The sequence below is a fragment of the Melanerpes formicivorus genome, unplaced genomic scaffold, assembly GCF_026170545.1.
Source record: "Melanerpes formicivorus ecotype bairdi unplaced genomic scaffold, bMelFor1.0.p_v2 SCAF_8, whole genome shotgun sequence".
Lineage (NCBI taxonomy): Eukaryota > Metazoa > Chordata > Aves > Piciformes > Picidae > Melanerpes > Melanerpes formicivorus.
The window spans coordinates 12,680,809-12,699,509 of NW_027142360.1; the positions used below are offsets into that span (position 1 = coordinate 12,680,809).

General features: G+C 38.9%; 1 protein-coding gene across 1 annotated transcript in view; it reads right to left on the minus strand.

The window, feature by feature from the left end:
• Positions 1-1,693: 1,693 nt before the first annotated feature.
• The window catches only part of PTN (pleiotrophin), a 76,056-nt gene continuing 59,048 nt past the window's right edge, over positions 1,694-18,701 (minus strand). Inside the window, exon 5 of the mRNA XM_068142166.1 lies at positions 1,694-8,541. Coding sequence (XP_067998267.1) covers positions 8,489-8,541 — 53 coding nt within the window. The 3' untranslated portion in view covers positions 1,694-8,488. The remainder of the gene's footprint in view (positions 8,542-18,701) is intronic.

An 18,701-nucleotide genomic window follows, 5' to 3' on the forward strand; every position in this document is an offset into this window, starting at 1 on the left:
AACCTGTTGCATGAAAGCAACCCACCAGAGAAGAGCTGATACAAAAGCTCTTTGTAAGGCCTATTTATAGCTTAGTCAGCACTCGGGGACAGAGGTGAGCAGGACAGGAAAAATCAGAGATCTGTGTGGTCTACATGATGGAGTTTTAGGAAGCCAAGTATGACTTGAGACAATCCACAAGCAGCTCAGGCATACTGATGATATCAGGTATCTCTCAGGGAAGAACATGTAAGAACTCTCTTATTACTCAGTAACCTTAAAATGTAACTAAATGCTAAGTAACATATTAAGTAGAATTTTTTTTCTTTTCCTTTGCAATTAAACTGTAGTGAGTCCCTGGTTTCCTTTCTGAGGATAGGATTGAGGTTGTTGAGTTCATTAGTGGTCTGAAGGATGCACTGTCAGTTTTCCAACCTTGTAATACTTCTCTTTCTTCTGAGCAATTTCAGAAGGCTGTATAAATCTCCTTGTAAACATTGTGAAGCATATCACTCTTTTGGCAGTGAATGATGGAATAGCTTGTATGGACTAATTAGTTATTCTACTATTTTAAATAATAATTGGAAACAGAGACAAAACCAGAAGTATTTGAAAAAAGAAAACACATTTAGAAAAAAAAAGGGTAATGAAGAACAAAGACAAAATTAACATACAATGAGCATTAGCTGAATTTATTTAGTTCATTAAGGTAATTTAGCTTTGCTCTACTCTCATCATCCTCTCACCTCTCACCAAACACACACAGTAAAAAGTAAAACAGAGGAGCATTAGAATGCTGGGAATAAGGTTTCCCCACTGCTTAGTTGATCATGTGCTTTATTTAAAGAAAAAAATACCACACTCCTCATCTGTAACCCATCGCTGCATCAATATCACACAGGTTGAATGAACCGTGTGCTGAAAGAAGCTGCGTCACAGAACCGGTGTCAGGCAGTTGGGGCAGACAGACTTCAGTACGCACAACCCAGAGAGATGTTTTCTGCCGGAACAATTTTCTGACAGATTTCCTCCTAGAGACTTAAACTGTTTCTGAATTTACAAAGAATAGTGTTTGTGTGATGAGAAACACCTACAGCTGATGAGAAATTAGTCTGATAAAGAAATATTGCTAATACTTGAAATTCATTTAAGAAAGAGTGGCTCAGTTAGTAGCGCATAAGACCCTTAATGGGAAGGTCATGAGTTCAAGCCTGCAGTGGGCAGTAGTGTCCTCCCTACTCTAGTCATGAGGTCTGTGGTGATAGGTTGGACTCGATTTTTGAGGTCTCTTCCAACCTTAGTGATACTGAATACTGAGCTGGGGGATGGGGTCAAGGAGCAGTGTAATGTCCTGGAAATCCATGAGGAATTAGTTTGGGACCTGCTGAGCCACTTGGACACTCACAAGCCCATGGGACCGGATGGGATCCATCCTAGGGGGCTGAGAGAGCTGGCAGATGTGCTGGCCAGGCCGCTCTCCATTATTTTAACCCCCTTAGGTGGCTCAGTTGGTAGCGCATCAGACCCTTAATGGGAAGGTCGTGAGTTCAAGCCTGCAGCGGGCAGTAGTGTCCTCTCTACTCTAGTCATGAGGTCTGTGGTGACAGGTTGGACTCGATGATCTTTGAGGTCTCTTCCAACCTTAGGAATACTGCAACTTCAGAAGTCCCCCCCCCCCCCAGCCCCAGTTTCCCCAACCAAATAACACCACAAGTCTGTGTATTAGTTTATTTAATTCTTCATCGCCACTAAGAGCAAGTAAATTATGTTGATACAATTGGTAAACATATACATTGGCTAGAGCCTCCCACAATCCCACAGAGCTAAGGGAAACGTTAAGGGATGTTACAGGATTAATGCTTTCATTCTACAATATGGATATATGGCTTTCATACATGTTTTAAAAAAACACCCAATAAAATCAAAAAGGTAGTATACTGCTAGCTTACAAAATCAATATACAAACTAGGGAAAAAAAAACAGGAAAAGGAACAGGATAAAGAGTAACTCATGAGAAGATATCACATAACACTGGTTTAATAGATATGTACAGAATTAGAAATCAATTGAACACAATATTCAGGCTTTAATTTGTTAATTTTGACTTTCATTCCTTCTCTCTATTTAACACCCAAACTACAAGTATTAAAATTATTTACTTTGTTTTTTCTTTTTTTTTTTCCTTCCCCCCCTCCCCATTTCCCTCACTTTTTATTGGCAGAGAAAAGACCTTTTTCTGCCTCCGCTTCAACGTTCACATCTAACTGAAGCAGTCCGTCCGCTTTGAGGCTTTGAAGCCCTTCCACATACTTGGTAGGACAGAAGAGAACATCACTCTGATACTAAGACCTATTGGCCATTTCACTGGCATGTGTTTTGCATTTTTCTTCTTGGACACAGCTATCCCTAAACTGATAAAACAGTCAGGTGGGAAGAAATCTGGTTCTTCATCCTATATACTACTTTTGCACCCTTGTGTAAATAACAATACACGAAAAGCTCTTTCACTTCTGCTTTAGCTTGAAAACATGCAGCACTAGCTGTGAGACACATTTTGAGTTATGGATAAACTTTTCTATAGTTTTTCTTTCCCATATCTGGAAATTATATGTGTATATATATATATATATATATATATATATATATATATGCAGTGTGTATGCATGTGTGTTAGGGAGCTGCTGTGTTTGATGCTGACATTCTCATTAGGTGGTTCCTAGCTCTAAGCTGCAGCACTAATAGCCTGCTCCTGCTTTAGGTCCCCTCAGGAACCACAACACACTCTGGATTATCAGTCATTTCCTACAGGTGTAAAAATCTAGATGAACTATGCAATTATAGTATGGGAAGCGTAATGAATGACCTGATGAGAAAAGTTAAATAATTCAAGGAAGATTAGGGTGAGGGAATGCAAACAGTGTAATTGATTGAATGAAATTAGCTACTGGTAAGACAGCCCTGCAGTGGTTATCCATTTTCCTAGCTTTACAACAAAGAATTCAGGGTTAAAGCTTTTGTACAGTCTTTAACTTTCAATGACCTTCTGAAATGGGAATATTCAGTAGCCTTTGTTTTACCTCAACAGTAAATTCATACAATGAGTACAAGCTTCAAGTTGTCTTGTGGGTTTTGCTTGGTACTACTCTTCTTTTTTTTTTTTTTTTTTAAGAAAGGAATAAGAACTGTAGGTATATTTTTTTTCATATGCAACTCACTCAAAGCTGAGCAATTTAAAGGTGAAGAGATACCTACACATTTTTCAGCCATCTGGGACTTCAAGACACTCTGCATTTAAATGGCAAACCACAGAAAGGTCACAAGGATTGCATAGTCCCAGCAATTAGATGATGATAGCTGAATATAGTTGAATTCCCATGTTTTCTTTGAAATACCACATTTCTGATCAGATCAGAGTGATGAACCACACATAGACTGCCATTTTTTAAGACTAGCAGAAAGGGAACATTAGGAAAATTATTAGACTTCAGCATCATTTAGTTTTGGTCTAGAAGCACAGAAAGTTTGCTGCTGCTATGAATAAGGCTATCTAGACCTTCTCCAGATGCAAATACCCATGGGGTAGAAGAGGTTCTCTTCATTCTTTACTTTTCCCAGGCAAGTCTTCCACTGTTCCTGAAGCTCTATCCATCATGTCTCTCTCCTTATGATTGGATGGCAAAAAGTGGGAAAGTGTGCATCTTCTTGCCACTGTTTATCTAGTTGTTTTTCTCTTTAAAGGCAGAGACTCTTTCATCATTGTCTCTAATTTTCAATCAAAAGGGATATTTTTATCCCCTAGGAAGCTTTGCCCAGGTTAAGCTATGACAAAGGCTTTACCAGCAAGCCACTCTCCCAATGAATCAAGGGAATCTCTTTACTCACTCTCATATTTCCCAGTTCACTGTCATCTTCTGATCAACCAGTTGCTACCATGTCCTTTAATCTTAGGACACAGTGAGAGATAACCTGATGGTAGGGGCTTGCTGGGGCAGTTTAGCAACAGCCCAGCAAGAAATGGAGAATACAGCATGAGGAAGAATCAACAATATCCATGGAAGACTGTCGGAGAGATAGCATGCCTTGGCAGGATGGACAGAAAATAGACAACAGGTATAATCTGTCTCCACAAGGGAGAGGACACGGGAGTTCACGTAAGATGCTATCTTAGAGAGTTTAAAAGGACTGAATATGAGACAACTACCCCACTGATATACTACTTCCCCTTCCTATAAAAATTTGGGAGATGTAAAAGATTACTGTATCATGTCAAAATGGTGTACCTCACCAATATTTTGCTTTAGAAAAGTGGCAGGTTTACATTATTAATGTTGTAGTTCCTGGACCGGTGGAAGTTCAGGATGGCTTTTGTCCTACCCTCATTGCCTATTAGACTATGGAAATTCAGGTGAGCTTATTATATGCTATGCAATTTCATTAAATAAATAGTAATGCTACACAATATTTATCTTCAGATGTTCACTGCTAGCATCATGGTTAGTTTCAGAGGGTTTATAGGCCTGTTTCCACAAGCAGTCTCCATGAGCACTCACCTCCTCTTAGTTCATCTTACTGCTCCATTGTTTTACTTGAGTTGCCCACTACCACATGCCGAGTGGTGAAGGGTATACACCAAAGAAATACACGGCATTTTCTCCTATCAACTTGCAGTCCTAAGCCAAAAAAGAGACATACTATTGTCTTCTTTTGGCATTGCCTCCTTTACTTCTCTGTAACAGTCTACATTTGATTAGTTTTCATTAAGGCACAAATCAAATGAAGCATAAAAATAAATGTGCCAGCCACTAATCCTGCTCAAGGAGCATGCCAAAGATGTTTGTATGAAATGCTCCAGACTTCATACCTGCCACTTCTTGACAAAGTCTCTAACACTGTCTGTTGATAAGTTTTATAATTATTATGCTTTCATTTAGTTTCTTATATTTTTTCTCCATTGAAAAACAGTACAGTCCAGAATGTCATTATGGAATTAGAAGATGATAATCAATGAGTTGCAACTTAGTATTTACCTGCATGTACAATGCTTCTCCTTCCTGGAGCCTTTCCCTGTAGTTTTGCTGCACTTAAGTAGTATGTCAAATATGCCTGGCTAAAAAGCAGTGATTCTCATTTAATATGCTCATGTTTTTTATGGAGACATATCAAAAGTTATGAAATGTCCCAATCTTCACATATTATTTTGAATCAAGATAAAGACAGGTCTAATTTCTTAGAAGAATGGCTCAGCCTACTTAGAGGAAGGGAGTTATACTCAAATTCTCCTAATTTTAAGCTTGCTAGAATCCAGAGTCTGGATACAGATTCATCTTTCGCAGATCATCAGAAACTCATCCCTCTCTTTTCTAACTGATTTTAGGGCTTCAGAAAAAGGCTATCACTTGGGGGATTTCTGTCATTCCCCATATCATATGGGGGTAGCAGATGAGGATGAAAGCCACTTCTCAAGAGGGGCATTTGTGAAAAAAGTTTCAGTTGGTTAAACTATTTAAATAATACATCTATGTTAAGTTATTTTCCATTTTAATAGGATAGCACCAAGAGGGCAAAACGCATTTTTCATCTGAAGTAGCCGCCCCCACAGCACTGTCAGACAAGTTTGCCCTCCTATAGGAGGGAGAGTAGAAGATTAGAAAGGAAAATTCAGAATTACTGAAGTGGAAATTGAAACAGATATGGCAGGAAGAGGTTTTGCCTCTTGCTTTCTTAATAATGTCACTAGTGAAGCAACTGCTCCTGTTAGGTACCAGGTACCTCCTTTCAGAGCTGACTTGACTGACTTATTTGGTTCAGTCTTCTGTGTTCTACCATGAATGCCTTTTTTCACCTCCTTCATAGCCAGAGTTTCCACAGAATGTTTTATGCTGCTTTCTTGAGAACTTTTTAAATCATGTATAAAGTATGACAGATACCACTCCAACTACTGTCAACAGCAAGATGCCAATATAAAGTGAAACATATATGGCTGAGTGGTACAGAGGAAGTGTTCTATTTCATGCCCTTTGCTACCAGGACTGCTGAGCTTTAATCTGGTCCAACCATGGTATTTTTTTTACCTTTTTCATTGTTTTCTGTAAACTCTCTCCATGGAGGCTCTATACCACCATAAGAACCTGACTGGCCTCCTTCATAAACTATTAGGAATGTTCCTTTAATAAGCCAGATGGACAGATAATCATAAGATGTCAGAAGAAACACAAGGGAATTTAAGTTCCTCTTACTCACAGAGGTGGAAATCAGAAGCTGCATCTAAGGTTTGTTAAAGGATAGTCAAAATGTTGGTCACAGCATCATTCCCAACTCCTGCCATCATCCTATGAAAAATGGACTAGATTAACCAGTGTAAGACAATGGTGCAACAGTGTTTGCACTCAAAGCTGAACCACTTCAAGTGAACTGATGCAGCATTTAGACAGACAAACCTTTGGTGAGTGAAAAACCTTCCTTCTCCCTTTGCTATCAATCCATTAAGTCTGAGGCACAAGCACAGGGAGACCAAATTGAAGTACAAACAAACCAAATAGCACCCAGAACCATCCAAATATGAGCCTTTATGATTTTGGATTTGGTCATTGCACATCCACCACAAGTTGGGGGAATTTTTAACCATACCACTGGCTCAGGTATGTCTAACAGCACAGTCAAAGTAATGAGGACATCAAGACAAACTGCAAAGCACACCCAAGGAGTCTGGGAAATAATTGTGGCTAGTCTACCTTGACCTATGTGCAGCCTTGGCTATCTGGTTTCAAATGGATTGGGGAACATCTGCAGAAGGGCTTGCCTCACAGTGAGTTCAGTTCAGCCATACTCTCCATGTGAGAAAAACAAGGGCAAGCTCTGCAACTGTAATAACTGTTTTGCAGAGAAGAGGGGAGTGATGTTAGTCTGGGAAAAGACTCTTTGCTTGTCTACAAGTTAATCCCCAGAGAGGAAGGTGATTTACTCAGATGAACACAACCCGCTGCAACTTCGCTCAAGTCACTGGGTCCTGCAGCCCACACAAAGAGCAAAGCTTACTTCTTGCTGCTGAATCTTAAGATTTAGAATGTAAAATAATTAATTTTTAAATAATTTGGGCATTGAAATCCCTTATGTTTCCTCCAAAAAGGTCTAGCCTGCTGGCTCTTTAGTTTGATAAACAACCCTTCACCTAGGGACAGATCAGACTTCTGTCAGATCTGTTAGATTTTGTGACTATTCTCAGGACTTATTATCATTTAGAATAGGTGAAACTGAACAAACTGAGGAGCAGATGGCTATCATTTTTCTTTTTCTGCCCTGCAGATCATTTAAAATAAAAAAAAAAAAATTATTAAGATCACAGAACTATTTTTATTTTGACTGAGATTTTCCAAGGTTTTTTTACTTATATACAAATGGAAGAAAGTGAAAGGTACTGGGTTTGTATTTCCCTTCTGCTTTACCAACAGCAACAAAAAATTGTTTCATTCCTATTGGTTTCAAGTCCCAGTTTCCAAACAGCATTCTGCTGTTACTTCCTACCAGACATAGTATTTTTCAACCAGCTAGAATTAAATTCAACAGGAAGATTTCCACTGATACAGAAAGCAGTTGGGTCAGGCAGAATCACAAGACTTTCAACTTGATTTATGTGAAAAGGATATTCTCCCTTTTGACAAAAACCACAAATGAAAGACAGCTTTTTTTTCAGCTTCTATATGGACAATACAGGATGTTACCATCCACCAGCACTGACATGCTTTAAAATTGACAATGTTGCTGTTATTCCACTTGGAAAATCATTGCTAGGAAAAAAAAAGAAAAAAAGTGAAAAATTAGGACTTTTCTATGTCCAACTATTGAAAAGTTTCAGGATTTTTACTGCCAGTATCTAAAATATGGCCAAGAATAGATGTGCTACTGGTTTTTTTTCCCTGGTGATGGTGGCATATTTGCAATTCACCACGCAGCCAAACAAAAATCTTTGCCTGTAAATATTAAAAAATAATAAAAATGCCCCCATCCTTTCCTTAGACAAATAAATTCATACAGTTATCCAGATGTAATAAGAACTTAAGAAACAAGCCTGGGTTTTTTTTAGATACAAGATCCCAATCTTAAATATAATTGCATCCAGCCGGACTGCGTCCGCACAGGGCACCACTGGCTTCAGCGGAGCTCCACAGAGGTTCATATTCTGCATGCATGGAGTAATTACCAGATTGAGACCTATGGCAAGACTTGAGAAAAAGGTATTTTTGAAATTTCTATATTGTTTGATATACAATAGACATAATTTTCTAAATGAGTTTGGAGTCCTTTATTACAGGCGTCTAAAAATTGTTGTTAGGGTTATACATTAAAAATACTAAAGTAATAAAAAAAAGGATATTTTTTTTTCTGTGTTTGTTTCCTTCTATGATACCATTAAGCTATAAATAATTTTAGGGTAAAATGCCTAGATATAAATGAAACTGTTAACTAATCAGTTTGCTGATGTCCCTTTCTCACATTGCCCAAGCTAGCTCCATTAATCCAGCATCTTCTCTTGTTTTTTGCCTTCCTTTTTCTTCTTCTTGGATTCTGTTAAGACAAAAATAACCGTTAAAAAATTAGCATCTAGCAGTTACTGCAATGAATTTCATACAATATCCCTGAAAGTTCCCTTTGTTTTCTCTATGCACATAAAGCTAATTTTGTTTCTTTGTTCTGAATACATAAAGAGAAAACGGAAATAAAAGGAGTTAAAAAAACCCCAAAGCAAAAACAAACAACAACAAACAAAACAAAAACACCACAACAATAACAGTAATAACAACAACAACAGAAGATGGAAAGAGAAGTGCATGTGCAGTTCAGAACAGTTCCTATCTGAGCAGCTGACCCTGTTTGGTATGCAAAGCATTGTCCCAGGAACTTGCTTCAGAAATAAGAAAACTCAACAGCAGGCAGCTCCTGGAGAAACCAGGTCATGGCTCAGTGAAAAGTTGGAAGAAATCTTTGCACACACTACCCACACACATACCCCTCCGTTGCTTCCTTTCTCTTTCATTGTCAGTCTTTGGCTTTCTCTGAATATGAAAGTAGCTCTAGAGTGCAGTGAGAAAGCTCACTTGTTTCTCCAGCTTCTCCATTGCCAAAGCTTCCCTGCTTTGTAAGGGACAAACACCTCCTAACACTTAAGAGGCAGATGAAGTTTGGCCTAGAGTCATCCAAGCAGGGTCTGTCCAGCTTGCTGGTACTGATAGGACAGGGAAGAGACTAAGGACCATGTTCTTATTAATATTGGCCAAATAAGGGAATGATATGAAGTTACACTACCATCTGCAGTAACTTTCTCTGTGCTATAGGGTGGTGTGTTGTTCCACAGTAAAGGGGAAATTCAGAGGGCCCTAAAATGAGTATGAATTAAGGGGATTGGGTACTTTTCTATCATATTGCCTTGTAATGGAGGAAATAACAGCTCTCACTGGGGAAATGAATAAATCCTCATGGATGCTACCACAGAACATAGCACAACAGGCTCTACAGAGATGGAAACTGAGTTTCTGTGAAGCATCTTTCCTGAAAACAAAACATCAAACAAGCAGAACCATATTTGCCTACATCCAGATCTCACTTCGCTTCTATGAATCCTGCCTTTCTTCCTAACTTCTCAAAAAAAAAAAAAAAATAATCAACCAACCAACAAAAAGAAAACCAAACAAACAAAGACAAATTGTCTAAAGGCTAAATGGCAAATATCACCATGAATGAGAAGACAAACACTGGGCCCTTAAGGTAGTACTGTTCTTTGTGAATGTGTTTCTTTTCTCTCTGACTAGTTTGCATAACATAGACAGCCAAGTAACCACCACCTCTGGTATAACTAACTTAATAGCATTAAACTCATGAAAACTACACTGTGATCTTTCAGCTATGGATAGGGCCAGGATACCTTCAGCAAAAGTCACACTCAGGTTATCATATTGCTCTGACTACTGCTTAGTGTTTTAACCCCTTATTTTTTCCTTCATATTTTTCAACGTGACAAAGCTTATTTCTAACAGTCCTTCAGTCAAAGCAAAATAAAATATCTATTTCATGTTGTCACATAATCTGCTATAAAATTTTGTTCCCTTAAAAGCTTTGCTTCACATTTAAAGGAATAATAATTTAAGGCATGAAGCAATTTATTTGCATCTGAAAATGTAAAAATCACACTTTATTCACACGCACACCCTCGCCTTTGTATGTGTGCCTGTGATTGTGCCTGTGTGTATGCATATATTCAGCCTGGAACCTTTCACAGAATCTGGCACTATTTTACAACCTGTCATTCCAAAAATGTCATTTTTTAATAAGTTAATACTTAATTTGCTTTCAGATAAAGCTTTTTTGCTCTGCAAATTTTCTGTCTCCCCTCCAAGCTTCTGTTACCCACATCCTCTGCTTCCTCAAATCTTCCCTCTGTATATCACCAATCCTCCTAAATTCTGAACTGATTGTACTACCTCTCTCAATCTCTCTTCCTTCCAACACTGCTTTCTCTGAAAGAAATGGTGGTATTTTATCAATCAGATCAGTGCTTGAATCTGTAAAAATCTATTTAGACACCAAACATAAGCAGAGTTTTGAGAATCCAGAAGAGGGGTGAAGTCACTGTCAGGAGGAAGTTTTGGTCTAGAGTCACATCATCACATCATCCTCACTTGACTTGAGATACTAGACAAACCACTAGTTTACTAATTTGCACTTGATCCTTTTGAGCCTATATCTGCTCCTGTTAGTAAAAGCTCCTTTCTGTTGTCTGTCTTGTAATGATCTGGCAAACTGCCAACCTCATGTACCTACAAAGAGTACTGACTCTTCTTCATGTTTCAGCAGACAAAGCCTCATGTGTGGGATGTAGTTCCTCTCACATTAAAGGTAGTCACAGCACCACAGCTTAACCTTTCAGGTAAGTGCCACATGTGCTCCATGAAATGACATGCATCCCAAGAGTTGTGACAGGAGTAAAAAAGAAAAAAAACAAACAACTGCTCAAATATTTCCCAGTCCTCAGGCTCTTTTAAAAACCCTACCACAGAAACCAACACCCACCCATAAACATATTGCCATGCACACACTCATGCACAAATCCATTTACAGCTGCCCTCCAACTGTTTTGACTGTGGTCAGGCTACAAAATGCTGCATGTCCATGGTTAACAAAGCATTAAGTTGCTTAAAGATGTACTTTGTTCATGTCTTCTACTCTTTGCATCTCTGACATTCAGGCTTTATTGCTCTCAGCTCTGTTTACCTTTCACTACTATTTCAACTTTCATGACATGCTATCATGTCAACTCACACAGCCACACTGGGATCTATCTCACTTCTACCAATTGGTGATGACTAGTAACAAAAGTTCCAGTGAGAATTTTACCAAGTAAACAAATGAATTTTGGAAACAAAAATTTCTCTATGCAATTTGAAATGGCAGTGGCCCTCTTTAGTCTTCTTTATTCTGGGCCCTCATTCTTACTATGCAAGCAGTAAAGGAAAGTAATTATGTCAAACTGGAGCCACACATCATTTCAAGCCACTCTTACTGTATAAGGCACAACAGAGAGGTAATTACATTTTAATGGAAGTTAAGCTTTGTATGCCAAGATTTGCAGGTATTTATTTTCATTTGTTGAAAAGAAGGTAATGACTCCCTCGCAGCACTGCAGAACTCATGTATATAAAAGTCAAGTAGTTTCCCCAAAAGCAATATATATCATTCAGAATAGCAAAAGCTCTGCTGATGAAAGGTTAGAGTGAAGTATTTCAACACCAGGTGTTCGGGAAGCAGTTTCCCCAGGAACTAGCATTCAGTCCCACTGAGTATAGAGGAAGGCAAGTTTTCTATCATGGGGACAAATTTTCCAAAGCATCTGGTTGCCATGGGGTGCAGGGAACTTCTGAATTTTGGGGGTGAAGTGCCAATCTATGTGAAAGGGAGCAGACGACTTTGGTCAAGCCAAGGATTTTATCCCTTGATGACAAAAACCCCAAAACTCTAAAGACGTTCACTGTAATCTATAGAAATAGAAACTGTACTATCTTTGATTTCCATGACTGTACAAACAAATACCTTGATTTGTGAAATATCATTTATATATGGTATTTCTTCTGCTTCTAGACAAATGAACCTTTCATGGCTAATTCCTTTTCCTCCTGTTTTCCTGCACTATACATAGTATTCATGTATTCCAGCTAGTTTAAGGAGGAAAAACTATATTACAACAGCAATTTTGTTCCAAAATTAATTCTTCTGAAAGGCCTCTTTGAATAAGATGGTTCCACTGGACAATAAAAAAGAAAAAGAAAAAGAAAAAGAAAATAAAAAAGAAGTAATACTCTACTAGCTAAACAGCAGTAGAAAGCTGATCTGACTGATATGAACAAGCTGATGCCTCAAATACCATGTGAGGCAGTAGCCTTGTAGTTAGGACAAGTACATGTTTTGTAGTTAAAACAAGGTACAAAATACACCAGCTCTACAGGGCTTGGAATGCATCAGAGGATGGATGGCACTGCCTCCTTACCAAACTTTTATATGTTCCACTGAGATAAGAAAGTTTGCTGCACAGTGTACAAAGGGTAATAAAACACAGGATCTCCAAACTCAACTGGTGGCAAGGATTAATGCTGCCCTTTCCCCCAGGCATGTGGAAACATTAGTAGGCACCACATTCCAGCACTTTCCATGCAAAATGTGGGACACATCATGAAGCCACAAAGCAACACCCTTTTTGGCAAAGAATATAAAGGACTTGAGCACACTGTCAGGTGCACTCCCACCACTGAAGACCGAAGGAACAGATCTGGAAACCTGAGTGGTGATCTGGATCTTTACCTATTTTCTTTCTCTCTCTCCCCCTTTCTCTTAGACACGTCAAGTGTATACACATATAACTTCAGTCAGGCAGTTAACTATTAAATTTCTTTTTGTAAGCAGCTATGATCTAAGTCTCTTTAATCTGAACCAACTAAATCATCAAATGAGAGTCACTCCATTTTTCTTCTTCCCTCTTGGCTTGAGTGGGATGTGACAAAGTCAAGCCTCCCAAGAATCAATGACTCTGATGTGACTTTTACTTAATATACTACCACTGATTATATCCCCACACTTTAGCTCTGTGCTGTTTAATGGCTTTCTCTAGTTAACTGTGCTTCTCAGTTTCTCCACTCTTCCAGTCATTCCTTTCCAGCAGGTTTTGTTCTGCTTCTCACTTTACTAAATTTCCATTGTGGATAGGTTTGGATTCGTTCACAACTGAACACAAGATGGACCCAATTCAAACCTAAAGGGTGGATTTGCATCATATAAACCAGGAGGGTAGATTGCAATGTGAACATTGCAATGGGTAACAGATTTCTGTCTGTAACCAATACTAATATATGTGACAAAGAAATGGACCAGAGAGCCACACACAAAAGGAGTTTTACCCATTTTCTTTCTACTGGAATTGCAAGAAGAAATCAATGTAGGGAAAAAGTAATCTCATTTATTCTAAAATGAACTACAAAGCTCTGAACAATCTTACACAGCTAGAAGCCATTGCTTGAACCTGACAGAGATGTAAGATGCTGCAAACATTCCCTTTAACATCCTTACTTAAACTAGTTAGGAATTAGAGAGATTTTTAGAAGACGGAATTAATTGGAAACAAGGATTTTAATCAGAAAGGTTTCATTTTGGTGATTTTCTTAATTCAAATATTTGATTGAAAAAAAAGTTTCAAAATTGCCAAGGCACAGGCACACAAAAGATCACAAAGGCATGTGCATTTTCTGGGCTTTGGGCTGATTTAGAATGTCTAAGTGCCCAAAGATAAAGATCAGGAAAGTTTTGTCTCATTTTCTTTACATCTGTATCACATGTATCTAAGCTTTTGTGAGCATTAGCAGTAAGTATTCAGAAGTCTGCAATGGATAAACTTTTCAAGAGAAGTCTGCTTGAGAAGTCTGCAAGAAGTCTGCTTAAGGGGTCCAGCTAAAGAGAAAGTGATTCCCAGAAACAGCTCACTTTGCTCTTCTGTTTGCTGCTTCTTATCTGCCTCTGGTACATTTGTGCTTGTGCTTATGTAGGGTATGGACTTTCTTACTGTTCTTTGTCATGTTCTGTGCTCAGCACAAGAGGGACCCAGTCGCAGCTGGCTCTTCAGCCCTCTGTCTATGCTTTACACAAGATCTCTCTTAATGCCAGCAAGACAGGTGCAGGCACAGACTGACACATTCAGAGTTTACCCTCTGCATTCGCATGTCTGCAGGAGCCTTGTTGCCAACAAAAAGTATTTATAATCCATTTTGATTTTGGCATATACCTATACACTGAAAAGATCACACACTGAGGCAGTTTTATGTCAAGCAAATCTATATTATATACATATCTATCTATCTGTAGTATACAAATAGTTATTTAGCACAACATGTTTTGTGATATACTCTGCACAGAGACCCTATTTTATTTAGTTAGATTTTCTAAACCAGACACAGGAATTTCTCGGTTGTGTTTTCTGCATCTGCCCCAGATAGGATCTGTCCCCAGGGCACAGGAGAGGGGCTCCACACTCTGAAAAGTTGCCTGCAAAACAGCTGCAGTAAGCACAGATAGAGGAAAAGATAGAGAGCTGCTGACATGGAAAATGAGATGGAGGGGTAAAGAAGGGGCGGGGGGTGTAAAGCTTGAAAAGAAAGGAAGTAGAGAAGTAGAAAACAAAAGGACAGAAAGGAACAGTACTGTTGGAAACAGTAACAAGTGTAAACATTTGCTGATGGTATATCTTTTATTAGAGCAAATCCCACAGCTTCAGGCATTTTCACAGCTCAAGGGCACTAATTAATGCCAAGGAGGTTGGACTGCTCTTGAAAGCCAGGATAGTGAGACAATGAGCATGTAACAGAATTGGCACACACAACAACACTATTTAAACTATCACCCACAAAGGTCTGTATTAAAGCCAAAAAGAAAGCCCCAGTTGCACAAGAGGGTTAAACAAGTGCATTCCTTATATCCACTTTTTCATCTTTTGAGGTAACACGGGGGGCGAGGGGGGGGAATAGTCTTAATTACAAACCAGGGGGTGAGAATACATGAAAGGCTAGGTTTCCCACTAAACTTCCTAAGCTTGCTTTTCTTTCTCTCTTTTTCTCTTTCTTTCTTTCCTTCCTTCCTTCTTTCTTTCCTTCTTTCTTTCTTTTCCCCTCTCATTCTTTCTTCCTCTCCTACAAGAATTTCCTGATTATGATCTGACAATGCATTCTAATTATTTATCCAAACAGTGTAATTTTTCAGTGGTACAAATACAGTCTCATGGGAGACTACCATGCAAAGCTTCCAAGGAACATAAGGAAATGGAGGCAGCAAAAAACACTGTTATAAGACATCCAAGTATTACTAGTTATGGACTGCACTGGCAACTTACTAGCAGCTTGAGGCTGGTCTACATTTTAACAACCACTGTGTTTTATTTTTCTTACCTGGTTTCCTCTTTTTCCTACTTAAATTGAGAAAAATCCTATTTCCCCATATTATGGTAGCAAGGAACCAAATCACAGAGATATGTCTCAAAGTCTAGTTTCCAGTGAGTTTTACTTCATCTTGATATAACAAGCTTTGATCTCAGACTAGCAATGGGCACCAGGAAAGACAAGCAAGCATTTAGTACCCAGGCTCACCCCGCTGGACGACTGTTTCTTCTCTTGGTCTTCACATTTCTCAGCTCCATAAGGCATACATTATTCATGGCAAAGCTGCCTCTCACAGTGTTTATGCAGTGCTTAGTACAATGGCACTCTTTTCAGCTCAGGCCTCTGGGCACTCATGCAATACAAATAATCATGATGATAGCAACAATAATAATAGCAAGCTACGCTGTTCCCACTGGGTATCTACCGCCAGTGTCTACCCTTGCAGAGTTCAGATTACTGTATTTCACTGCCAGCTCCTGGTCAATGTCTAAGGCCATTCTTCAATAAATCTGCCTTCCTCTTTACAGCAAGAGAAAAACCTCCTAATTTTGCCTTTCTGGTATTTTTGTTAAAATGTTACAGCTGTTTCCTAATATGAGAAAATCCCTCATTTTTATATCTAATTAGTTTGAGCAGATCCTATTATTCTGCCTCCTGTAATACTAATTATTACGCTAGCTGCATGCCTGCACAACTAATGAGTTACATTAAAGACAGGGAATTCTGAAACCTACAGAGGGAGGTATGGTACAAGAGCTGTGCTAAAATAGGAGACACCAACATCTTTCAAACAAAAGAAAATCACAGTCCTGACAAGTAATTTCTTCTCCCTCTGTGTCCCCTCCAGCTACTCTTCAAAACTAGGTATCTGCTGTTGCACAAAAGCAAAGCCAAGGGAGGGCATCCCATAAAAAGTAGAAGCCTGACATGCAAAATTGGCTGGGCTGCAGGTGGTCCTTTCTGTCAGTGCATCATTCAGTTTGTCTGAACAATGAATAGAAGTTTATCAGGTAAGAAATTCATACAGACATCACTGTCAGTTGCTTGCACTGGCCAGTAGCCAAGTCATCCTGCCACAAGCAGTCAGTCTGTCATGGCAGTGCACTGTGAGTAAGATGACTTCTCTACAGGTAGAAATCAAGGCTGCTTAAAAACTACAGGTTGTTTTCTGCTCCTGGCACCAAAGGAAGGACAAGGATATAATTGCTTTTTAACAGAAGTCCATCTTCATGTTTTGACACCAAGACAGGAGGTAAGTAAGTGGCAGCACCGTCTTAAGTCTACTTGGATTACTAATGTCAAAACCAAAGACCCTGCAGACTGTGGTGCAGACAGTCAACTTGAAGTAAATTCTGGTAATTGTAATTGCAGACTAGGAAAAAAACAGGACAGCAGCTACTGGCAGCAGCTGCTGGCCGACAGCTGCTAGCAGAGTGCCTGGACCTGCCACTGATACTGTGTAAACCTGGAAAATCACTTAACCTTTTGAATTTCCAGTTATTACTTTTTTTTAAACTGTACTTCCTCAGCTCTGAGGAGTGACAGATGGATTAGCCAATTGCTACCTGTAAAGATTGGTAGATAAAAGAAACAGTGTAGTGGAAATTATTTATACTGCACTAAAGTCATAAGTAAAGCTCCTCAAACAACATGAAATTATTGAAAACACGGAGTGTAGTTTTTTCTCCACAGCAGTATCATGTTACCACTTGTTAAATTGCACTGACAGGTTGCTAGACTCTCAAATGCTGCACCTGATCTGCATTGCATGAAAGAGATTACAGCCATTAATAACTCAGGTACGTCTTCTTTCATATGAGAAGCCCTTCCAATCACTACATGCAGGAGGATGTGACCTCATGGTGTAAGCAGCATTAAGGTACGTCAAGCTTAGCTGGAATTGCTTTCCTTTGTGGCAAGGACTGAGCTGAGTCAGCTGTAACTCACAGGTCAGACATCATACTGTAAATTGCCAAAATATTGGAGAGGGAGATTCATTCAAATGAATAAATGAATGAAAATTTAAAATTTACCAGAAAGCAGTGTAATTAAAAAAAAAGAATGAAGGGTACCTTGCAGAAAGAGCAAGCAGGCTGCTTATTCTATTTAATTTCATCTTAATCAGAAAAATAAATAAGTAAAAGTATATGAGTTATGGGAAGAGAGAGAAATGGAATCAGAGTGATGGAAAGAGTGAAAAAGATATAAAGGCTAAAGCCTATTGAGCAAATCATCTCAATAAAATCAATTCCTCCCCTCTCAGCAGTTGAACCAAAGTGTTTCCTGAATCCTGACAATACCCCATTCTTTTACTTGTTGGCTGGCTGGAACCCGAACAACCATCAATCAAGTTTGGGTGGCTGTGAAGTAGGCCAGATGGAGCATGTCAGAAGCGTTTTCTGCTCTTTGGTGGAAGTTGACCATTAGAGCAGCCACTCGACAGAAGTGCCTGAGTCTTTCACATCTGTCAAGACAGTTTAGGAAGATCTTGAATATTCCCAGCTTGCAGACACTGATTAGAATATGCAATTGTTTGTGCTAGAGGAGAGGTGGCTGTCTTTACTGGGATTTTGTGATAAAAATAAGCCTTTCAATCCTTTCCAGCTTTTGTGACAGGCTTTCTCATGACCTCATTTGTGTACTAAATACACAAGTCATGGTGTCTGGGATATCACTGTCACACTGCTGACTACCTCTCTGTCCAAATGTGCAATGTTCAAGAACGAACAACAGTTTTCCTCTTGTGTTAACTACGCTTCAGCACAGCAGCCCAGGACCAAGCTATTGTCTTCCGACCTGAGAACACCTCAGCAAAGCTATGGAGAAAAGAGCTTCTTAGAAATCCAGATAAAATTCATAATCCTGATTCATCATCTGCTTTCTCCCTTAAATCCAATATACAGTGAAGTTTCTCAAAAAATTCTTCTGCAAGCAGTGAGCTCCAAAATGTCCAAGTGTTGTAGGATGCAATCCATACTTAGAGTCAGCTGCTTAGAAACAAATGAAATATTGAGACAGAGCAGTTGCTAATAATGAAAAAAATACAATTCTTAATTACTTTTTGTTTGCTTGTTTCTAAAATAAGAGTTCTTTAAAAAGATTTTAAGGCTTTACTGTGAATGCTGACCAATGAAAAATAAACCTAGGAGAACAGTTAGACCACCAGTTTATGAGGCGGGCATTGATTTCCAAGGTTAATGAGTACCTCCTGGCTTGATTTAGCAGAAGTTTTGCCACAGATCATAGAAGATCCTGGCAAAT